General features: G+C 42.8%; 1 protein-coding gene across 11 annotated transcripts in view; it reads left to right on the top strand.

Annotated features, from left to right (window-relative positions):
• Positions 1–25,391, top strand: part of DOCK9 (dedicator of cytokinesis 9) — a 296,517-nt gene that overhangs the window by 237,140 nt on the left and 33,986 nt on the right. For all 11 annotated transcript variants that reach the window (XM_088463360.1, XM_088463350.1, XM_088463352.1 and 8 more), the window contains 7 exons: positions 4,327–4,442; positions 5,568–5,705; positions 6,216–6,398; positions 8,318–8,431; positions 18,592–18,807; positions 19,906–19,963; positions 21,268–21,374. In XM_088463360.1, the coding sequence (XP_088319486.1) occupies positions 4,327–4,442; positions 5,568–5,705; positions 6,216–6,398; positions 8,318–8,431; positions 18,592–18,807; positions 19,906–19,963; positions 21,268–21,374 (932 nt within the window). The remainder of the gene's footprint in view (positions 1–4,326; positions 4,443–5,567; positions 5,706–6,215; positions 6,399–8,317; positions 8,432–18,591; positions 18,808–19,905; positions 19,964–21,267; positions 21,375–25,391) is intronic.

Consider the following 25,391-nt stretch of genomic DNA (forward strand, 5'->3'; position numbering starts at 1 on the left):
TTCTTAAAGGGTGGTGTAACCCACAAAGTGCACTACTCTCCAGCCAAAATAAAATAATATTTTCTGTGTTTGTGTGCGCTTTAGCCGCACGTATATATATCAATATAACATAAATGGAGGACCAAACTTTCTCCGATAAAAATAAAATAGGGAAAGATCAAGAACCTCTTCCTCCTAGTGCTGTTGCTGCTGCTGGGAGTTGTTCATCATCCCAGAGAGGAAGTAGGAACATCACTACTTTTACTAAACAATTGACCCTCCAACAGTCCCTAGCGATGAGGATGAAGTACGACAGCAGTCATCCTGAAGCAAAACGTATAACTGAGGCCTTGACTGCTATGTTGGTGTTAGACGTGCGTCCGGTATCCGACATTAGTGCAGTGGGATTTAGACAATTGATGGAGGTAGTGTGTCCTCGGTTCCAAATCCCGTCTAGATTCCACCTGCATCCTCAAAGCAGCAGCGACAAGCGTGCGTCTGTCTGTTAAAGGGTGGTGACACCCTCAAAGTGTGCTACACAAACAATTAAAATATTGTTCTTTTTTTTCCTGTCTTTGTGAATTGTGTGGGCTGTAGCCGCACCTGCATCCTTAAAGCAGCAGCGACAAGCGTGCGTCTGTCTGTTAAAGGGTGGTGACACCCTCAAAGTGTGCTACACAAACAATTAAAATATTGTTCTTTTTTTTTCGGTCTTTGTGAAATGTGTGGGCTGTAGCCGCACCTGCATCCTTAAAGCAGCAGCGACAAGCGTGCGTCTGTCTGTTAAAGGGTGGTGTAACTCTCAAAGTGTGCTACAGAAACAATTAAAATATTGTTCTTTTTTTTTTGGTCTTTGTGACTTGTGTGCGATGTAGCCACACTTGCATCCTCAAAGCAGCAGCGACAAGCGTGCGTCTGTCTGTTAAAGGGTGGTGACACCCTCAAAGTGTGCTACAGAAACAATTAAAATATTGTTCTTTTTTTTTCTGTCTATGTGAATTGTGTGGGCTGTAGCCGCACCTGCATCCTTAAAGCAGCAGCGACAAGCGTGCGTCTGTCTGTTAAAGGGTGATGACACCTCAAAGTGTTCTACACAAACAATTAAAATATTCTTCTTCTTTTTTCTGTCTTTGTGAATTGTGTGGGCTGTAGCCGCACTTGCATCCTCAAAGCAGCAGCGACAAGCGTGCGTCTGTCTGTTAAAGGGTGGTGTAACCCTCAAAGTGTGCTCCACAAACAATAAAAATATTCTTTTTTTTTTTCTGTCTTTGTGAATTGTGTGGGCTGTAGCCGCACTTGAATCCTCAAAGCAGCAGCGACAAGCGTGCGTCTGTCTGTTAAAGGATTACATCGGTGACAGCATCCAAGTAGGCATGTCAGACAGTCCGTACCTGTACTGGCAGGAAAAAGAAGCAATTTGGAGGTCCCTGTACAAACTGGCTCTATTTTACCTGAGTTGCCCCCCCTCCAGTGTGTACTCCGAAAGAGTGTTTAGTGCAGCCGGGAACCTTGTCAGCGAAAGGCGTAGGAGGTTGCTTCCACAAAATGTGGAGAAGATGATGTTCATAATATGAATTATCAACTCTTCCAGGGAGACCAGCCTCCAGAACGTACAGAGGGACCTGTGGTTCCAGCAGGGACGAATTAATACTCTGTGAGGATGAGGATGTACACACTGAAGAGGGTGAGGAATCGGTGGATGAGGAGGATGAGGATGACATCTTGCCTCCGTAGAGCCAGTTTGTGCAGGGACACATTAATTGCCAGCTTGTTTTGTGGGGGCCCAAACGAACCAATCATTTCAGCCACAGTTGTGTGGCAGACCCTGGCGCTGAAATGATTGATTTGTTAAAGTGTGCATGTCCTGTTTATACAACATAAGGGTGGGTGGGAGGGCCCAAGGACAATTCCATCTTGCACTTCTTTTTTTTCTTTGCATTATGTACAGTTTGGGGCCTAGTTTTTCTAACTGCCATCCTGTCTGCCACTGCAGTGTCACTCCTAGATGGGTCACGTGTTTGTGCCGCCCACTCGTGTCGCTTAGCATAGTCATCCAGCTACCTCGGTGCAACCTTTTGGACATGAAAACACTATTGTGAGGTGTGAGGTGTTCAGAATAGACTGGAAATGAGTGGAAATTAAGGTTATTGAGGTTAATAATAGCATAGGAGCAGAGAAACCAACAAATTCTGTGATTTTAGCTGTTTTTATGCTTTTTTAAAAAAAAATACAGATCCAAAACACAAAACCCAGAACCCAAAACACGGAAGGGTGGTTTTGGCAAAACCAATCCAGATCCAAAACACGAAGAAAGATCCAGATCCAAAACCAAAACACAAAACACGAAAAGTGGCCGGTGCACACCCCTAATATATACACACGCACACACTATATATTTCATATATAAGCATGCATACATTCATTCATACATACAATCATGTATGTATGAACACTAGTGGCACTCTCCTATGTAAACAAGCAGCTCTATATTAACCCCCCCCCCCCCCCCCAGAAAAAAGAAAAAAAAAGAAAAACAATAATGCAATTGTAACTCTAAAATCCTGCCCCTCCAGGGGCAAGCCTCAGGGAAGAGGTAGGATTGACGGGAAAGGAGGAGGTAAAAAGTAGATACTAGAGGGGAGAGAGAGACAGAGAGAAAGAGAGAGAATAATACACTCTCACTTACCACACCTCCTGCTTCTCCTAGGTGACCGTGGTGACAGAGACTAGTGTGGCTTCTAATAGTTGCGTGGTTACACAGGGGCGGCTGCAGCGGACAATTTCAGCTGGGATCCTGAAAATCTCATTGCCCCTCTGAACCTCTCCGCGCCGAGGCTGGTCACTAAATTGTGACGTCGGAGCCCCGGCAATTAGCAGCGTCAGAGAAGAGGAGCTTAAGAGGAGGGAAGAAAACAGGAGGGGGTCATCTTCCTCTGCTACAGCTGACCACCTCCTCCTGCTGCTTAGCTACAGCACACGGCCGGTCGCAGCGTATGAGTCAGCGCGACTCAATATTAGTAACGCCATCAGTACTGCTGCGGGCCACTTCAGTGTCACGCTGACGCTGCTCTCCGTTTAGGTTTTAAAAAAGTGTCAAACGACCGTGCACCCCCTGGATCCGCCACTGCTCCCAGGCGCTTAACGCAACTGGCGGCCCCAAAACTGTAAAATCGTACCGGCCCGGGGGGCAGATGGCACCCTGCCCCCCGGCCCAGTCCGCTTCTGACTTACGCCATACTCAACATATTAATAGTGACTTGTTAGCAATGGGTTATGAAGATATGGCTGGAAAGTGGCAACTACAGGATTTTAATAAGAAATGGCAGGCAGCCATGTACTGCAAAGAAGTTAGTAGTCCAAAGCCTTGATGGGAACATAACAGCTATGCCATATCATTATTTGTATATATTTGTACCATGTTCTTTGCGAATGTGTTTTACTGGAATAATATATTGATCTATAGATAATAAAATACATCATTTAAGAATATGGGCACTTCAAAAGTGCACCTGCTGCTATCATAGATGACAACCAACCGCCTCTGTTACTGTAATCACTACTTCTATTAATTTTGATTGCCGTTCCGTTTTCTTATTGATTGCCATGCAAATGAAAGGGAAAAGACAGATTTAGCCGCTTTCTAGAAATGTGAAAAGATAATAGTCAAATAAACACTTCATGCTTTGTAAACAACACTGTCTTTATGTGATCCTAAAACAGACAGGACAGTGTTGCCGTTAAATGTCTATAGAACAATAATCCCTTTCAATCTATCTGACAGTGAGCAGGATGAATTCTGACCGTTTGAGGAAAAACTAAAGATTAAAAGATAGCTGGGGTATTGTGTATCATTTTAGAAAAAAAAACATCCTGAAACTTTCATTTTGAATGTCTTCTTTGCTTATTAAAATGTATTTAGAGACTTATAAAACAGTTCTTGATTCGACCAACTGGCTTGTGCACATTTATGGTGCTTTGTGTTCTGAGTTGCTTTCCAAGCTACTGTATGTATTCCACATCTCTCTCTGTATTGGTTTATGGCTGTGACGTGGGCGCACAAGATAATGCTCTGATGTGTCTGCAGAGTGTAGGCGTCTCTGAGGACTTTTGCATTGAGCAGTGAAAACAGGAGATGGCCTGCTTTTAGCCTCCTGTGTTACAGCCAAAACGCCTCTTCAGTCATAAACATACCAAATATTCTTCACTGTCATGTATTTTATTAAGGTTACATAAACATGAGACATCTGTTATTGAAAAATGTATTTTCTTATTATTTGTATCTTGTTCTAAGACCTACTGGCTGTTTAATTTGCCATAGTTTTACCAGTTACCTCTCCATCTCTTTAGGCTACGGTCATTCAGATGCCGATATCCTTCACCAGTCGTTACTTGAAGCAAACATAGCCACTGAAGTATGCCTTACCATCCTGGACACATTGTCATTGTTCACCATGGCTTTTAAGGTTTGTAGGGGGTGGTCTTCTAGAGCTTCAGATAAATATGAAATGTGGTTTTAATTAATTTATTATATACAAATGTTGCTCAGTCCTTTAAAGCAAATTAGAATACATCTGAAAACACAAGAGAACCCAGAATTGTGTTCATATGTCACAAAAATCCTTCCTGTTATAGTAAAATGCAGAAACCTCTCTTGGATCAATTACTTTTCATTAGCTATCCCAATAATAATAATCCCTTCATTGACAGTAGTAATACATAGTAAATATTCTACTGTATATAAAGTTTATCATTTATGCCAGAAGGAATATATAAATAAGTTTTCCTTGAACGTTGGTCTGCACACAAATTTGAGAAATTAGTGTTAGCATGTGATCAGGCCTCTCCCAATCTCTCATAACCCTCCTTTTATGACTACTGTGTTCCTCCAGACCAGTGGTTCTCAAACTCGGTCCTCAGGACCCACACAGTTCACTTTTTCTAGGTCTCATGATAGGTCCACAGGTATATTAATTACTAACTGAACCATTTTAAGAGATCCACAGACGGAGCTAATTATTTCACTTGCAATTCTGTGAGGAGATCTGGAAAACATGCACTGTTTGGGGTCCTGAGGACCGAGTTTGAGAACCTGTGCTCTAGACCTTATTGAAGAGAACTTACTTATTACGACTGACAGATCCTTTGTATACCAAAAAACATCTCTATTATGGCTAGTGGCTCATAATGCACCTGCATGTTAAATCCACACAGGCACAATACTGCTGATGAGGTCTATGAATGCAGGCAGTGTTATTTTACCAGTGCTGATGTGACATTAGGCTTTAACATGGACTGATAAATACAGACAAAAAGAGCGTGTAAATGCTGTTTTAATATGCCAATGCTTAGTGTTAGGGTGCCATTAGCCTTTGGTATATGTACCAGTGCATACCTTTATGAATGTACTATATTAAGACTGGTATCACAAGATTCCTACTTACTGCGCACTTTAGATTTAGATAGCAGATATTACTGACCTCTTATCACTATTTAAAAAAAATCCTTTTTACAGCTTCCTACCATTGTCTTTCAAACTGCTATGGAATGGAGTAAAATATAGATTTATGATGATTTGTTTGTTTCTCCAGAACCAACTAGTTGCTGATCACGGTCACAATCCATTAATGAAGAAGGTGTTTGATGTGTATCTGTGCTTTCTTCAAAAAAACCAATCTGAGACTGCATTGAAAAATGTCTTCACTGCTCTAAGGTCTTTAATTTATAAGGTCTGTATGCTACAGTGCTGTGTTTACTTAAGCTGTTATGCATGCCATTGTACCTTTGATTTATCCATGATTAAATGCGCCAGTCACTGCTGACTTTGGCTCCTTAAATTATTTAGTCAACTTACTATGGTTATTATATCATCTTTTTGTGACCCATGATTGAATGTTCTATTTTGTACATCCTGTTGTACAGTTAAAGTAACCTGCTATCCCATAATTGATCAGTGAATGTAAATTAGTCACTTACTCCTCTTATTAATAATATCTACGTCCACCACAAGTAAATACAAATTTGTACATTGTAAGATTTTTAGCTTGGGCTAAACTACTAACCAATTGTGATTTAATTATAAATACATATTTAGAAATCTCAGTTCTAGACTTGATCAGTATACTAAATAATTGTGTGACTTTTTAAGGTTGCTTACATAGCTTTTTGTTCTATGGAGAGGGAGAATAAAAGGAGACCTTCATTCTAACTAAGTGTGGTTTTATTTGTTTGCCACTTAGTTCCCCTCAACATTTTATGAAGGAAGAGCGGATATGTGCGCTGCCTTATGTTATGAAATTCTTAAGTGCTGTAATTCCAAGCTAAGCTCCATCCGAACTGACTCCTCACAGCTCCTGTACTTCCTAATGAGAAATAATTTTGACTACACTGGAAAGAAATCTTTTGTCAGAACTCATTTACAGGTAACTGCGGCCTGTTGTTGCTCAGTGTTTGCGTATGATGGGACGTGTATACTAATGGACTGTATTTCTAATATCAAATCTGTGTGTAGATCTCAGTATTGGGAAACTGCAAAAGAGGAATACAGTTATTTACAATAATGAGCCCATATAATATCTGTATAACTGTGGTCTCCCTTACCCATCTACACCTGATCATTGGAGAGGGCTACAGTTGTCAAAAACAATCCAAGCCCACACTAGGTTTGTTATATTGTTATGATTGGCTTCTAATTGCGACTTAAGAAAAAATTAGAGCTTATGGCAGTGGTTCCCAAACTGTGTGCTGTGGCACCCTGAGGTGCCTCGGGACACTTGCAGGGGTGCCTCAGGTTGGTGGTCCAGGACCAAATCAAATTATTTATGGTCAATGTAATGTAAATATGTGGACAAACAGAAGCGCAAACCTGTCCACCACATAATTGAACCTAAGGATGACCGGTAAGGACTATTAACTGCATTTTACTACTTTACTACATTTCTTTCTGAATCTCTCAATAACAAACTTAAACTTATGGGTGCCGCAAAATCAATGCTGTTACTCTAGGGTGCCGTGATTCCAAAAAGTTTGGGAACCACTGGCTTATGGAATTAAACTTACTAAAAATAAAATGAGACTGAATATTGCAGACCTTGATTCAGCATTTTACCTGCTAGGTACTCAGAGCATAACATGAGGTAGCACTGACAGTCTATCTGTAGGGGGGACTTTGCATTGTACCTCTGGCCCGCTACATAAAGCGTTTTATTGATAGTTGTAAAAGTCTTCTCATATATGCAGTTGTTTACCTTACCTGCCACTCCTCTATAAATCTAATATCTCATAGTGTGAGATACACTCACACCTCTTCAGACAGGATGTCAAAGCTTACCTGTGCTGCCTAATTCATCACCTCTTCTGCCTAATCACTTCATAAATAGCCACAGTTTCATTATCTTCTCATGGGATGCAAAATGTAATTTAAGAGCCACTATTTATTACCATAAGCACAATTGGCATGTCTAAAAAAGCTACTGAGACAGTCTTCTGCCAGCCACAATGTTTCCTTACCTTTGTATATTGCTATCCCCTCCACAATGCATTGTCTAATTGCCTTACATACAGGTTCCTACACGCATAGTAAACAGTCTAAATAAAAAACCCCTACATCTTTGAAACTTATTCAGTCTCACGCGCAAGTCTGTGGCTACGGCTTCCACCCCTTGGCTACGGCTTCCTTTCGTACCTGGGTCTGATGTGGCTACAGTACCACTGGATATGTGGTTTCCCTGAGTATTGAGATTGCTAAAAATCACTGTACTTAATGCAAACGCATTAGTTAACGGCTTTTGTATGACACCACTTAAAAATATATGACAGGCTAGTGTAAAGTCACTGTTTAAACAGTGTTGCAGTATTGTTAGGGTTATTGCATACATCCATGTGCAACCAATTGCATGCAGTCATTCTCATCAGTGATACTTAGACGAGGTTCAGAGCACCAACCCCTCCGGACAGCTAAGTTAGTGACTTTTTGCCAGCCATCTTAGACGTACTTTGCGACTACACGCCCACACCATACCCTTACTATACTTTGGTTGCGTCTGCACACCCACTGCCCACCCTGTTCCCATAAATTTAGATGTACGCATGAAAAGATGCAGAAAATGTGTGCATACTCATAATAATAATAATAATAATAATAATAATAAAGAAATATGCAATTTGCATTAATGTTTCACTCTAAATAAGACCCATAGTATCTGGGCTTAAAATAAGTTATTAGGTAATTAACAAGGATGTCAAATGTTTCAGATTTTCTTAACTATTGCCTTAACCTCTCCCCCACACACAATGAACATGTCCTTTTGGCTCTTATGCTTCTGGTGTCCATGTTTTACAGGTGATAATATCAGTAAGCCAGCTAATTGCAGATGTGGTCGGAATAGGAGGCACAAGATTCCAACAGTCACTCTCCATTATCAATAACTGTGCAAACAATGACCGGCTCATTAAGGTTGGTTAACAGTCGAAAAACTTTGTGAATTTATGAGGTTATACACCAGTGTTTTAGTAGCCACCTGGACTTATGCACAGCTCCCCACTTATGGAACTCCCTACCTCCTCTGATCAGATTCTTTCTTTATCTCCATTCTTTAAAATATTATCTTAAAACTAATCTCTTCACTATAGTCTGTCCTACCCTGCCTCCCTCCACATGCTCTACCTCCTTTATCCACTCTGTCACTCTTGTCCCAATAGCTCTTATTGTATCCACTTTGTCCGCTCCCTCTAATGTAAGCTCTGACGAGCAGGACCTTCTCTCTACTTTGTCTCATCCCCGCATGTTCTTTGTCTACATTATATGTCTTATTATGTGTGTTGTTTAATATGTATTTACATGACTTGCCATGCATCTCCTTTGCCTATCTTCTATGTATTTTTTATGTTTATCTAGTAGTTAGTGTGACTCGTAATACTGTCTGGTGCAGTGTGGCTTGTTGCACCTCATGAATAAATTATGACAACATGTAACTAGGGTGAATGAACGATGATACAACATAAAAACTGTGACATATGCCATCATTATTACTATGTATATTTTAAAATATATTTTTGCTTTTAAGATTGAAGGAATAGTTAGAATTTTATAACCAAAAAATAGGAGAGGTGTAGAAATTATCAGTGAATGAACGCACAATGCTAGCAAATGATGGAACAAGTCCAGTAAATGAATAATATGACTGGCATCAATAAAACGTAGTGAATAGATCTTATCTACATTTCAGATTACTGCATTAAATCTGAAAATGTTCATTCACTGGCTGATTCACCCTACCCTATGTTTATATATGCGTGTGTCTGTATATATACACAGTCACACACAACCTTATCTGACATTTTTTTTACTCTTCGTAGCTGACCATGAGTATTAATAGGTGACCATTATATGTACAATACCCACTAACTATGCTCCATTCAACTGCCCATCTGTAGATGGAGCTCATTAGCTTTGTACTAGGGTATGATCTTTGGCCCTAGTGTTAACATTATGTTTAGAACCGTAAGGCGTTACACATGACTTTATCTGTTAATGGTAACATCTCACTTTATGAAAATACTTCTAAATACAGAATTCTTACTATTTATATTAGATTAATGCAGTTGCTTCTGTTTGCATAGATGTGTAGTTATACAGTGGACTGCCAATGACTGGTACACACATCTCATTATTACATTTGTTATTACAAAAATATGTATAATTATTACCAGTTATTTATATAGCGCACACACATTTCGCAACGCTTTACAGAGAATATTTCAGTCATTGAAATCAATCCCTGCCCCAGTGGAGCTTACAATCTATGGGCCTGATTCAGACCCGCTCGCAAGCGGGTCGATGTTGCCGAAGTGTGCATGCACACGACGGAGGCGGCTCCGTGTGCATGAATAACGACGGCCAAACCGTCGTTATGGGTCTCGCACCAAAGGGGGCGTGCTGTCGATGGTGATTGACAGCACTCCCCCTTTGGTGGGCGTGCCGGGGGCGTGGCTGCCCAGACGGAGGCGTTCCCATGGGAACGCCTACCGTCTGGGGCTGGCCCCACTGACATCACTAGTGATGACAGTGGGAGTGCTTTTGGCTCTGATAGAGCCAAAAGCACTCCAGGGCTTGCGGCAGCGAGACACTACCGCAAGGGTCTCGTCGCAAGCCCGATGGTCTTGACCATCGCGACCATCATTTTGGCCGCTCGCTATGGCTGTGGGTGGTCACCCACAGCTATGCGAGCGACCTGGAGGCCGCTCAAAAAAGTAAGAGGGCCGGCCCTGATTCAGAGCGAGCGCTCTGTCTGAGCGTCCGGCTCTGAATCAGGGCCTATGTTCCCTACAATATGGACATACTTGCACACCAGGGTTAGTTCTTTTTGTCAGGATGTAGTCAAAATGTTAACAGGCAACTGGTTGACACTGTCAGAATGTCGGCAGATGAAATGTCAACATTGTCGGAATGTCTACTTTAAGCTTGGTACACACTGAGACGACACGACAATCGTAACAATGTTCACTACACAATACAGAGATTAATGAACGACAGATCATTCACTTGTTCCGTCCTTCATTAACATACATTAAGTCGCATGCGAAATTGTCAGGCTTGATGTGCAGCACATCAAACCTGACGACGTCGCTAGCGACCGCTGGCACTCACATATTGAACGTCCTTACTGAGCAATGTAGGCGATTTGTCAAACGGCAAATCGGCCCAACATCGCTCCAGTGTTTGGCTGCGGGAGGGTTATGGTTCGGCTGCAAGGTATACAATCGGGTAACCGGCTGCCTTAATACCGACAGCCGGCTTCCCGACTGTCCTATTCCGGCGAGGGTGAAATGCCGGGCGTCTATATTTAGACGCCTATAATTTCCCCGACGCCGGGAGACAGGCGCCCGGCATCCCGATCGAAGGGATGCCAGGCGCCGCGAGGGGACAGCCGTGGGGGGGAGGGTTAGGTTTAGGGCACCCGGGAGGACTTAGAGGGGGGATTAGGGTTAGGCACTTGGAAGGGAGGTTAGGGATAGGCACCCCTAAGGAGGGTTAGGGGGTTAGGTTAGTTTATACTTACCTTAGCGACAATCGGGATTTCCAGCGCTGTCGGGTTTCCGCTGCCGGGAACTCTGCTTTTGTCGGCCAGGCGCTGCCAGGAATTGAACCATGCGGCCGGTTCCGGCTGCAAGTGTGTTTGTGGGGGGGGGGGGGGTTAAGGTTAGGCACTAGAGGTAGTAGGGGTGTAGGGATAAGGGTTAGGGATAGCGGGTAAATACTTACCAGACCGCGGGAGGATCGGAGCTCTGACCTGGAAATGACAGTTACATGGCTGACAGGACCCGGAAGACACTGCTGCAGCCTCCATGACATGTCGACATTTCATCACTGTCTACATGATGAATATTGACATGGTCAATGTCGACATTATCCTCATGTCTACTTGTCTTACCCAATCTGTTTTTTCCGAAGCCAATTTACCTGACAGAATGTTTTTCTAGTGTGTGAGGAAATTAGAGAACCCAGAGGAAACCTACGCAAAAACAGATGGGAACACACGACCTCAGCGCTGTGAAGCAGTAATGCATTTATGCAATCCGTGGCATTTATAGTTTATATAAGGAGCACTTTTCTACCTGCTACATAAACAGCTCATTCCTAAATTACTCATTCTTAATGCTGCATTAGGGAAGGGTGATGCTTAAAATAGACAAGTGTGCCTTAATCCAATGGCCCTTTAGTAGCAGGTGACAAATGTGTGAAAGGGATGTCGTCTGCATCCCAGCGGTCAGGATGCCGGCTGTCAGAATCACGAAAGCAGTCTGTATTTCGGCTCCAGAATCCCGACTGCTGACATCCCGATGGTATTAGGCTTGGGGTTAGTGCTAGGTTAGGGGTTAGGGTACTTGAAGGCGTCGGGATTCTGACTGTCGATATTCTGACCTCCGAAATGGGTGCCGAATAAATGTTACACTTTTGTTTCTTCTGGAGGGGCTGGGCTGCACATCCTAATATTAAACATGATAATAGGTGCTACCATGCTGTAGAACTTTTGTTTCTTTGTAATGCATTTAAAGTTTAGTATCAGTAATCAAATATGCACTAGCATAAAGCCAAACTTATTTTTTTTATAGCAAACATAGATCTTCTGGACATCTTAAAGGCTCGTTTGCACCTATCTGCTATCTCTGCTATTAATTAACCTTCAAACCACTAATTAATGCAGAATCTTTTTTTATATATATATATATATATATATATATATATATATATATATATAATGGATTCTTATAGGCTCTTTCCCACCATTGTTGTTTAATCTTCCAGCAACACTTTTCAGATATTTCGCTCACCTGGTGTAATTGGTGAGGGTGGAGAGTGCAAAGACTATACTGTAGTTTCTGCAGTTCTTGATGGGGGTGGAACACAGCACTGTGTAACTTAATATTAGGGGTGTGCACCGGCCACTTTTCGTGTTTTGGATCTGGATCTTTCTTCGTGTTTTGGATCTGGATTGGTTTTGCCAAAACCAGCCTTCCGTGTTTTGGGTTCTGGGTTTTGTGTTTTGGATCTGTATTTTTTTTTAAAAAAGCATAAAAACAGCTAAAATCACAGAATTTTGTAGGTTTTTCTGCTCCTATGCTATTATTAACCTCAATAACATTAATTTCCACTCATTTCCAGTCCATTCTGAACACCTCACACCTCACAATAGTGTTTTTATGTCCAAAAGGTTGCACCGAGGTAGATGGATGACTATGCTAAGCGACACGAGTGGGCGGCACAAACACGTGACCCATCTAGGCGTGATACCACAGTGGCAGACAGGATGGCAGTTTGAAAAACTAGGCCCCAAACTGTACATAATGCAAAGAAAAAAAAGAGGTGCAAGATGGAATTGTCCTTTGGCCCTCCCACCCACCCTTATGTTGTATAAACAGGACATGCACACTTTAACAAACCAATCATTTCAGCGCCAGGGTCTGCCACACAACTGTGGCTGAAATGATTGGTTCGTTTGGGCCCCCACAAAACAAGCTGGCAATTAATCTGTCCCTGCACAAACTGGCTCTACGGAGGCAAGATGTCATCCTCATCCTCCTCATCCACCAATTCCTCACCCTCTTCAGTGTGTACATCCTCATCCTCACAAAGTATTAACTCGTCCCCACTTGAATCCACCACCACAGGTCCCTCTGTACATTCTGGAGGCTGGTCTCCCTGGAAGAGCTGATAATTCATTTTGATGAACATCATCTTCTCCACATTCTGTGGAATCAACCTCCTACGCCTTTCGCTGACAAGGTTCCCGGCTGCACTAAACACTCTTTCGGAGTACACACTGGAGGGGGGGCAACTCAGGTAAAATAGAGCCAGTTTGTACAGGGGCCTCCAAATTGCCTCTTTTTCCTGCCAGTACAGGTATGGACTGTCTGACATGCCTACTTGGATGCTGTCACCGATGTAATCCTCCACCATTCTGTCAATGGTGACAGTATCATATGCAGTGACAGTAGACATGTCAGAAATTGTTGCCAGGTCCTTCAGTCCGGACCAGATGTCCAAACTTGGTCCTGCCTGCCCTGCATCACCGCCAGCGGGTTGCTTAGGATACCTAAGTTTTTTCCTGGCAGCCCCAGTTGCGGGAGAAAATGAAGAAGGAGCTGTTGACGTGTCACGTTCCGCTTCAGCTGACAGTGTGTTCACCAGCAGGTCTTTGCACCTCTGCAGGCTTGTGTCGGCCGGAAAGAGAGACACCACATAGGCTTTAAACCTAGGATCGAGCACGGTGGCCAAAATGTAGTGGTCTGATTTCAACAGATTGACCACCCTGGAATCCTGGCAAAGCGAATGAAGGGCTTCATCCACAAGTCCTACATGCAGAGCGGAATCGCTCCGTCTTAGCTCCTCCTTCACTTTCTCCAGCTGCTTCTGCAAAAGCCTGATGAGGGGAATGACCTGACTCAAGCTGGCAGTGTCTGAACTGACTTCATGTGTGGCAAGTTCGTAGGGCTGGAGAACCTTGCACAACACGGAAATCATTCTCCACTGCGCTTGAGTCAGATGCATACCCCCTCCTTTGCCTATGTCATAGGTGGATGTATAGGCTTGTATGGCCTTTTGCTGCTCCTCCATCCTCTGAAGCATATAGAGGGTTGAGTTCCACCGCGTCACAACCTCTTGCTTCAGGTGATGGCGGGGCAGGTTCAAGAGTGTTTTCTGGCGCTCCAGTCTTCGGCACGCAGTCGCTGAATGGCGAAAGTGGCCTGAAATTTTTCGGGCCACCCAAAGCGTCTCCTGCACGCCCCTGTCGCTTTTCAGAAAATTCTGCACCACCAAGTTTATTGTGTGAGCAAAACATGGGACGTGCTGGAATTTGCCCAGATGTAATGCCCGCACAATATTGGTGGCGTTGTCAGATATCACAAATCCCCAGGAGAGTCTAAGTGGGGTAAGCCACTGGGCGATTATTTCCCTCAGTTTCTCTAAGAGGTTGTCGGCGGTGTGCCTCTTACTGAAACCGGTGATACACAGCGTAGCCTGCCTTGGAAAGAGCTGGCGTTTCTGAGATACTGCTACTGGTGGTGCTGCTGCTGTTGCTGCGTAAGGTGATACATCTACCCAGTGGGCTGTCACAGTCATATAGTCCTTAGTCTGCCCTGTTCCACTTGTCCTCATGTCCGTGGTTAAGTGGACATTGTGTACAACGGCATTTTTCAGGACACTGAGGACACTTTTTCTGACGTTTCTGTACACTCTCGGTATCGCCTGCCTAGTGAAGTGGAATCTAGACGGGATTTGGAACTGGGGACACACTACATCCATCAATTGTCTAAATCCCACTGCACTAATGGCGGATACCGGACGCACGTCTAACACCAACATAGCAGTCAAGGCCTCAGTTATACGTTTTGCTTCAGAATGACTGCTGTCGTACTTCATCCTCCTCGCTAAGGACTGTTGGAGGGTCAATTGTTTAGTAAAAGTAGTGGTGTTCCTACTTCCTCTCTGGGATGATGAACGACTCCCAGCAGCAGCAACAGCAGCAGCGGCAGCAGTAGGCGTAGCAATGCAGGATCCTCCGGAGGAATCCCGGATAGGAGAGTCAGTCATGCCAGTGACATGGCCTGCAGGACTACTTCCGATCCTGACTAAGGAGGAAATTGACGAGGAGGAAGTTGACGGTGTGGTTTGCAGGCGCTTGGATACAACAGGATAACGGGATTTACGGTCTGGATTTACGATTGGACTGCTTACGGTCTTAGCCAAAGTTTCTGAACTTGACAGTAACTTTTTATGAACGCGCTGCAGGTGCTGTATAAGGGAGGATGTTCCTAGGTGGTTGACGTCCCTACCCCTACTTATTTCACCTTTACATATGGTACATATGGCAAGACAGTTGTTGTCCGGATTTGGATAGAAATATTGCCAGACCGAAAAGGTGGAATGTTTGGTCTTCTGCCCAGGCATGACCGTGATGGGCTTTTTCATCCCACGGACAACAACTGTCTCCCCCGAAGCCTGATTTAACCAAACCACATCACCATCAGAATCCTCCTCGCCAACTTCCTCCTCAGCGCCAGCTACACCAGTATCCTCATCCTGTTGTACTTCAACAGTGACATCTTCAATTTGCATATCAGCAAGTGGACTGTGGGTGCTCCTTTCAGCACTTGCAGGGGGCGTGCAAATGGTGGAAAGAGCCACCTCTTCCCGTCCAGTGCTGGGAAGGTCAGGCATCGCAACCACCACCACACTTGGACTCTCCTTGGGGATTTGTGATATCTTCTTAGAAAGCACAGTTCTTCGCTGTGCTTTTGCCAGCTTAACTCTTTTGATTTTTTTAGTGGGAGGAGGGCTTCCATCGTCATGTGAAGCTGAACCACTAGCCATGAACATACTAGGGATCGACCTTAGCCGTTCCTTGCCACTCCGTGTCGTAAATGGCATATTGGCAAGTTTACGTTTCTCTTCAGCTGATTTAAATGTTTTTTTCAAGGTCATTTTCCTGAACTTTGTCATTTGGGATTGTATGTGCCCTCTATTATGACATTGGGCATCGGCCTTGGCAGACGATGTTGATGGCATGTTATCGTCTATGTCATGACTAGTGGCAGCAGCTTCAGCACTAGGAGGAAGTGGTTCTTGATCTTTCTCTATTTTTTATCGGAGAAAGTTTGGTCCTCCATTTATGTTATATCGATTTGATATATACGTGCGGCTAAACACAGAAAATATTTTTTTATTTTTGCTGGAGAGTAGTGCACTTTGTGGGTTACACCAGCCTTTAAGAAATGAGCCAGCCGGCTCTTTACTTATGGGACACAGGCGCACGCTTGGCGCTGCTCCTTTGTTGATGCACTTGTGGCTACTGCGCACACAATTCACAAACACAGAAATTTTTTTTTTTTTTGGTTTGTACTGGAGTGTACTTTGGGGGTTACAGCACCCTTTAACGGTCAAGCCAGCCGGCCCTTTACTTATGACACAGGCGCACGCTTGGCACTACTTTGTTGATGCACGTGCGGCTACTGCGCACACAATTCACAAACACAGAAAATATATATTTTTTTGGTTTGGAGTATACTTTGGGGGTTACAGCACCCTTTAATGGTCAAGCCAGCCGGCCCTTTACTTATGACACAGGCGCACGCTTGGCACTACTTTGTTGATGCACGTGCGGCTACTGCGCACACAATTCACAAACACACAAAAAATATTATTTTTTTAGCACTTGGGGGGGAGCACCCCTGATGGACAGAGCACCCCCTGGACAACACTACAGCACCCCTTTAGAACTGGGACACTGCACAGGACTTTGGAGGGGACACAGCCCCTATGGAGAACTGACTGCACAACACAGTCCAGCCAGCCCCTATGGACTTTGAAGTAGTGGACACAGCCCCTATTAACAACAGCAGCACAGCACAACACAGCCAGCCCCTATGGACTTTGAAGTAGTGGACAACAGCAGCACAGCGCAGCACAGCACAGCACAACACTACTCTGCACTACACTACACAGCCCAGCCAGCCCTAACTCCCACCCTCCCTCTTCACTGTCCACAGCCGAGTGAGAAAATGGCGCCGACGCAGGTACCTTATATAGGATCCAAAACCCGCGAGACCCGGAAGGCGGGATGATGACGTTTTGCCTCGATTTCAGATCCGAGTCAGGCGGGAAAAGTCGAGCCTGACTCGGATCTGACTCGGATCGGGGGGGTTCGGATTTCAGAAATCCGAACCCGCTCACCCCTACTTAATATATAGTCCGAGTGTTACGGTAGTTTTAGGACTGCATTTATTCCTAGGTTTCCAGTCAGTGGCATAGCCCCCGCCTTCCCTTATATTTGTCTGTATATCCTGTATTGGGTTGTGCTCCCCCTTCACCTCTTTGATCTGTATTATTTGCTATACATGCAAATCTAATTATTTATTGTAAATTGGTCATATTTAGTAACCTTTCACTTGGCTAAATGTGGCTGGATGGGTGATTCGATTTGCCCCAAATGTGGGAACTCCTTTTTGTAGTTTTTGTCACCTCCTGGGGGATGCCCTGTGGTTTAACTTTTCTGGGATAGGGTGAGTGATATATTGCCAGGATGGGTGTTACGGTCCCCTTAATTTAACTCGCTGCCTATCTTTTCATGTTGCATTTCACATTGATTGTTAATGATGATTCCCGGCTCTGTCTACTTTGCTTATGTTGGTGACGGTCCTCATTGCTAGGACGTGTATGGCCTCTGTAGCACCTACTATTCCTGAGTGGATAGCATTGGTGAATGACACGGTGCAACTTAAGTGTTTTGTGTTATCTAGAAGAAACTGTGTTCGTTTGTTGCTGGACTTCTTAGCCTTACTTTTCTGGAGGCTTAGATTGCTTATATAAAACCTTCCTGTATGTATTGTCCTCATGTCATTCTCACATTGCAGATATTATATCCTATACATTATTAGATGATTTGCATATACTCATTTGCTGCTTACAATAAGTACGTTTTACGCTACGTTAGTGTCATAGCCGCTGACTGTAACAAACGGGTCAATACATTTAATATATAAGAGATGAATGATAGAGATATATGTATGCCTAGAGGGCCAGATTCAGATTTGAGAATAGAGTAAGATTGTGCAAGTAACTGTGCATTTTGGTAAAACCATGCTGCACTGCAGGTGGGGCAGATGTAAAATGTGCAGAGAGATTAAGATTTGGGAAGGTACTTACCAGCCCCAGTTGGGATCTTCAGCGTTCTGGCTTGCGGTGGCCGGATTTAGTTAGACTGCTTCCCGGCCGTCTGTATTTCATACCCAATCCCCATAGTGTACTAGGTACTTGGATTAGTATTTTTGTGGCAATGATATAAAATTGCAGATTAGGCATAACGATGCATGGAGCAGGTCACTAGTATCAGGCTTGTCATTTGCCTTTATCCTTAGGATTAATGATTTAGCTCTTCTGATTTGCAAAGTCCGTGGCACGCTTAACTGAGCTATATGACGTGATTTGATAGGTGCGTGTTAATGCATCTGTACATTGGTTTTGTGTGTTTAAAATGTTAACTCTCTATACAAAGTACAAACAAGAAAGTAACTGTGCAACTGAAACTGTTTTTTACCTAGTCTCTTATTTTACAGCATACAACTTTCTCATCTGATGTGAAAGATCTGACTAAAAGAATCCGCACTGTACTTATGGCCACAGCTCAAATGAAGGAGCATGAGAATGACCCAGAGATGCTGGTGGACCTGCAGTACAGCCTGGCCAAGTCCTATGCCAGCACCCCAGAGCTTCGGAAAACCTGGTTGGATAGCATGGCCAGGATTCATGTGAAACATGGGGATTTGTCAGAGGTAGGAAGCATTTGCCTCTTTACTGTGTTTTACGGTTTCTTTATGTAAATCAGAGTTTTTGGATTGTTAATGACTGTGCAAACTATACAGATCCCCTTTGAAGGTATTTGATTGGTCTGTAGACCACTGCTTAATAATTCCTTCTCTGAGACACTGATATCTCTTCCTAATCTTTCCAGCAGTCCCGATTTGAAAAGTGGTTACACAAGGCCCAGATCCTGCAAGCCACAAATATCCACCAAAAACATGCCCCAAACCACACCCGTTTTTACAACATACATGCATCTTCCCAATGCACCACACCCCTTTTAGGGAGCCAAAATCCTGGGGTGTTGGCTTGTAGCTTGTATGAAAAGCTTCATATGCAATGTTAAGAGCTAAAGCCTTGTTTTTAAAGTGTGCATGTTGAATTGAACAAATTAATTGTATGAGAAGTGTTTTTCCCATTACACATTACATCATGGAACATACGATGCTATGACCTAGAGTCATATCAGAGGTGCAACATAAGTGTTTGTTCTCTGGGGCAAGTCACACCTTACACGTAATAAGAGAACCTTCTAGATTCCATCTAAAACTATCAGCCTTCTAGGGTATTTCCACCCAAAACTAAAAGATGGTTATGGGATATTCTAGCTACCCAGGTAAGCTATCTGGTCATAAACACATTACATAGACTATATGATGGATCAACTAACACCCACACCTGCCGCTGCTTTGCTTCCACCTGCCATCTTATGTCAGATGCTTGTCCTGCTGACAATATTCCTAGTGAACAACACACTGCCTGTGTGGAATAAGACCAGGTCAGATGGAGAAACCTAGTGTCAGCAAAATGTCTGCCATACTCTCCTTGCTGACTATTTTATCAGACAAGAAGTAAGTTGTCCGCCAAGAACATCAGGAGCAGATGTAGTGAAAGACGACACACAGAAGGCAATGGGAGACAAGCAAGATACTGTAGCCTAAGCAACCATTCTGTTTGGGTTTGAATGATCTTTTAAGCACATCCATGATGATAGTTCAGAAACACCTTTTTTGCAAATGAATCTCGTTATTTCTATTAGTGTGTAATGTTTGATCTCTTCTATCTTGTAGGCAGCAATGTGCTATGTACACGTGGCTGCTCTGGTAGCAGAATACCTTATGAGAAAAGGTAAGTGCAGTGTCAGCAATATGTTCCATTATGTTATCATTTATGCATTTATCACACTGGAGTTTACCTGACAATTGCTCTCAGCCACCTAATGAATGACTGTAAATATGTATAAGTATTGGTAATAAGTTTCATAAAACTGCTTGTTGTAGTAACAAGTAATTTTCACTTAATTTTTGCAGTATTGGTCTTCATTGAGTTCCACTTATTAAGTCTTGGAGACCTTTGTAGACCCATATTCTTATCACTGTTTCACTCCTGCTTGCAAAGAGTTGCACAACCATATTGATTACACGCACTTATTCTCCTATTTTAATTTATTGTAGCCCATACAAAAGGTAACTACAGATGTGTCCACATAAATCTTACTTCCTTGCAAGTTAAACAACACTTCTAGTCGCGCCATGCTGTGGCGTGACTCGGTAGCACTAAGCGTCTTTTTGTGCGACTTTTTACCTTTAAATGCGTCTTATTTGCAAAAGCAGCTTCTGCTGATTAAAATGATGCATTTATTCTGTGTGGGACTGCGGGTGTATCTGCATGTGAAATGCTATGTTAGAGTGTACATCGGCTGTGACACTGTAATGTAGCATTTCGCGTGCAGATACACCCGCAGTCCCACACAGAATATAGGCATGCCACATTTTAATAATTTTAATCAGCAGAAGCTGCTTGTGTTGTCCATTCGCTTTATGAATGAGACACATTTGAAGGTAAAAAAGTTGCACAAAAAGATGCTGGACGCTCGCGCGTTATGTTTAACGCGACTTGTAGCGCACGGAGGTAAAATGTATGTGGACACATCTGTATGATAACTCAATCTGTGTCAGTTAGTGAAAGGAGAATCTCTTCTTATAATCTGCAAACATCTTGGTGATCAGCCAGTTCTAAAAATCAAGTGTTGGACACAGCGCTATGTATAACTGCGCATAGAATAAGCCTGTGTGGGCTGTTAAATAGGCAATATTTTTAATTTAAAAAATAAAGACCTGTATTTAATTTCGATATTGAAATGCCTATGTATCCCAATACAAATATCCATATAAAAATAAGACAAATCACTACAATGAAATCCACATATAAAGTGATAAAAAAATATTGTTATTCAGGATGCCTTTGTAGTGAGTACTGCTTCAAACAACAATTAGTATCATCAATATAAATCAGATTGTGAGTAGCATGTTTTTAATCTCCTCATAGATAGATGGGAATTCCTTAACTTTCTTTTATTTAACTGAAATCTCTTAACCTCAAGTGTCACAGGAGACTATTTATGTGCTCTCTTGTTTGTATTGTGATTTTAGGGATGTTTAGACAGGGCTGCTCAACCTTTAGAGTCATCACTCCAAATATTGATGAAGAGGCTTCTATGATGGAAGATGTTGGAATGCAGGATGTGCATTTTAATGAGGTACATTTGTTTCTTCCAGGCCATTTAATGATTACTGCTGCCTTACCTGTGATCTCCTGATAAATTGGCAGTGTGTTTCTTTAAGGCACCATTAAATCACCTGAGCACAAGTATCATGATTTGTACTGTGTCAGTTAAGTCTCCAAAATGTATGACCATTGCTGGTTGTGTGATGTAGATGAGAGCGCTATGTTAGACAAGAGGGGATTTGGGCGGTAATTTTAGGGGGGTATCCAATTAGATGCGATATTTCCGCTATTCACCCCCTGATAATTTCGTTTTTGTGGCTATCGAGAAATCTCCCGAATACAGACCAATCGTGCGACTGGAGAGTGGAAAATTATTGCACTGTTTAAGGGCCACTGAGGCGTACTCCTTGCACCATTTTGAACAGCGTGTTTCCACTGCTTGCCTACACAGTTCCCAACATTTCAGAATTTTCCCTGAAAACGTTTATTCCTCTTTAGCATATTCACTGTATGTATTTTCTTGCAAAATTAATGTTCTATTTAAATTGGGGGTGCATAATAATGGATATAAGCATATACAGTATTTGTGTAATTTTAAGCCACTTTAAAAAAAAAACAAAAAAAAAAAACCTCAAAATACACCAATAACACTCACCTGCAATCTTAAATACACCTATTCCACTCATACAGCACCCCCATATATCTGTCCCTCATAAATTAACACATTTTCCTGCACTTTCACACCATGTCATTATTGGACAAATTAAGATAATTAAAAATTATATTTGCCTAATTAGTCATTAAGTAAGGTGTTCCAGTGGTTCTGCGCCAAATCCCGTAATTTTTAGCCAAAAATAGGGGTTTGCACAACTTATCACCTGCTCAGAGGTATTTAGATGAGTCTGTCATGTAGATGTTGGTTACTTACTAGATTAAGTATGCTTCAGCAAAGGAGAGATAGTTTCATAGAAAACATTTAGGATTTGTGTTAATAAATACTGTAAGAAAGTGTTCACATACACCTATCCTCATATCCCACCAAATATCCCCGTTTGTCGTGCAACGGACTTTGTGACATATGCTGGGTACAGACCATACGATGTATCGTAACATATATCATTCCGACGTGGATTGTAACAATAAAACTTAGTGTGTACTCCCATTCCGTCATTCATCGCATCATCCCATCTGCTGTTCTGCACGTCAGATGGGCCAATGCAATGAACGACAGTGTTGTTACATGCAGCATGTAACGACACATTGCACAGTCGTACGGCGGATCGTGCAGTGTGTATGGCGTATGCGATGTATCATTACATTGTGCATTGTTTGGTGTGTCTCCAGCTTTAGCCATGCCATGTAACTTTTTCTTTAAATATGCATTTTAGTGTGCTATACTAATCCAAAACAATTGGTACAAGATTAGCGAATTACGATGCAAATTTCAGGAAATAGTAAAGGACCTGTCTTTGCCTATTTACCAAGATTATGTACTTTTTCTTGATCCAAACATGCAGTCTTAATATGCTAATAGTGTAGTATGTATTGTGTTTAGTATTTCTTGTTGCAAAGGAATCGGTGTAAAGTAGCAGATTAAGTATAACTGTGCATGACATGAGTCACTCGTATACAGTGCAATCATTAATCTGCTACTTTATACCAATTCCTTTGCAACAAAAATTACTAATCCTAACTGCAGTTTTTAGTACACATTTAGCTACTTAGTACACTATAAGTGACTTATTGCACTATTAAGATGCTAAATTTTGGAAAAGTACTCAAGCACCAGGAATCACTACCCATGGCGGAATGTCTAAAGCACGCCAGGTGTTTCCGTCTCATGGATCAAAAAGGGTAGATGTATGAGGACACATCTGTAAACCCAATATTTGCAATTGATCTGTATATAAGCATGTGCAATACTGCTAAATAATGTACCTGAAATAACTGTAAATATAAACACTGCTAAGTGTAGCCAGTATGCCATCTCCTAGATTGTCTAATTTTACATGATGTGCATTGCACACATTCCTGACATACAGTAATGGTAACTACAGGTGTTGGACCTCCTCTGATTGACTAGTCAGGGGTGGGCGCATAATGAAAAATAATTAATTGTCTGAACATACACTTTATCTTAAGATGAGTACACACTATATGATACATTAACTGATCTTGCAATCCTCGACTGATGTCAAAGACCATCGTATACTGCCAAATCTATCTAATTCATAATTTGATAAATTGTGTGGTTGCTTCGTCTCATCTGATGTGTTGAGCACAGATTACATTACATTAAGTATACAACACTGTCATACGGCAGATCGTGTAGTGTGTATGGCGATGTGTTAGATGCTTTGCCATGAGCTTTAAATATTTTTTTCCTTATTATTTTTCTACCGTTATCTATTAGAGGACACTGGAGGAATTACCATGGGATATAGAATGCAGAGAACCACATGCCTGCAAAGCTCATGCTCCTCTCCCTCTATAATCTAGTGTTGTCTGAGAGCCTCAGTTTAGTTTGGTCGCGCAGGAGCACAGATTCCTTTTCACGGCTACTGTTAGCAGCCATTTTGTTTTCATTATTTTTTTAGAAATGAAAAACTTCTGGTAGGTGGTCTGACTACTGCAGACATAGAGCCTTTACCCATCGTGCCCGGGCCATGCAATGGAGGCATGAGTTAAGTGCTGTTCTCTGTTCTGTAAATCACCATACCACTCCATTCAAATTTTCCTTGGCCTGCACAGGAGGAGTTTGTGTAATGTCGCCTGGTACTTGGGTGGGCTACAGTGGGGAAGGGGTTAAATTAGGGCCCCATTGCAAGTTTGCTCACATAGGCAGGTTATGGTTTTAGGGTCTGTCATGGGACTGATGGGCCCTGGAGAGGAGAGTCCCCATATCCAGCACTTCTTCCATGCCAGGATTCCCTCACTTTGACAAGTCTGCCAAAGTGATTCAATGGAGCAGACTATGTATGTGGAGTTTGGTTTTGCAGTACAAAGCCACTCTGGAATATGCATTGCAGCTTGCGATAAATGCAAGTTCAGTGTTGCCATTCATAGCCACTGTGGTAACTGATGATTAATGTAAAATCTGGTTTGGGTCCACAGCCACCCTGGCTTACGCTGTGCAGCTGGTGTTATATGCGAGAGTTGTTTTGCAGTCCATAGACACACTGGCTTATGCACTGCTGCTTGCTCTGACTGTAGGATTTGTTTTGCAGCCCATAGTCACTCTAAAGCTGGGTACACACTGGGCGATATACTGTATATCGGCCGTTCAATCGCTTGAACAGTCGATATATTGAGAGCGGTTCGGTGGGTGTGTACCCCCGATATGTCTGTGAACAACGGCGGGTCGGCATAGAGTTCTGCCTGATGTGTACCCACCTAATATACTGCACTGGGTGTTGGCTTAGGTGTCTGTTGCCGTGCACTAGCACTTTGTCCTCTATCTCCTCTCATCATTCCTTAGGGTCTGATTTACATGTGTTTGTCCAGGGATTGGTCTGATTCTGACAGGGAAATATCTTCACCAGATGCCACTTTATCCAGTTCCCCTCCAGGTGCTGCCGTTTTTGGTGTGGCATGCGGAAGGTTGGCTACTTCCTGTCCTGACAGGGCAGTACTACCATCAGGTTGAAGCCTGTATGTCTGTCCTTAAGGAGCTTTTCCTGGGGTCTTGCTGTATAATTCCTACTTCCCTGCCCCTCTGGAGTACTGGGATGTAGTCATGTGACCGGCGGGCGCAAGGAGAGGGTTAGGTTTAGGGAGCGGTAACGTGGGGTTAGGGCTAGGCACTAAGGGTGGAGATTAGGGTTAGGCACCACTAAGGGAGGGTTAGGGAGGGACAGCCGCCGTTATTTCAATCCCATTCCGGAGTACTCTAGGGAACCAAGATTTCCCTGTCTGAAAGCACAGCCATGGGCATTTTCAGCCTTGCTGCTGCATTATAAGATGGACCAACTTGGCCTGCTTGTCTTTCTCCTGCTGCAGTTCAATCTTGAGGTAGCATCCCATTTAGTGATATATAGATATATAAATA

Source organism: Taudactylus pleione, unplaced genomic scaffold (assembly GCF_031769625.1).
Source record: "Taudactylus pleione unplaced genomic scaffold, aTauple2 ptg001346l, whole genome shotgun sequence".
Classification (NCBI taxonomy): domain Eukaryota; kingdom Metazoa; phylum Chordata; class Amphibia; order Anura; family Myobatrachidae; genus Taudactylus; species Taudactylus pleione.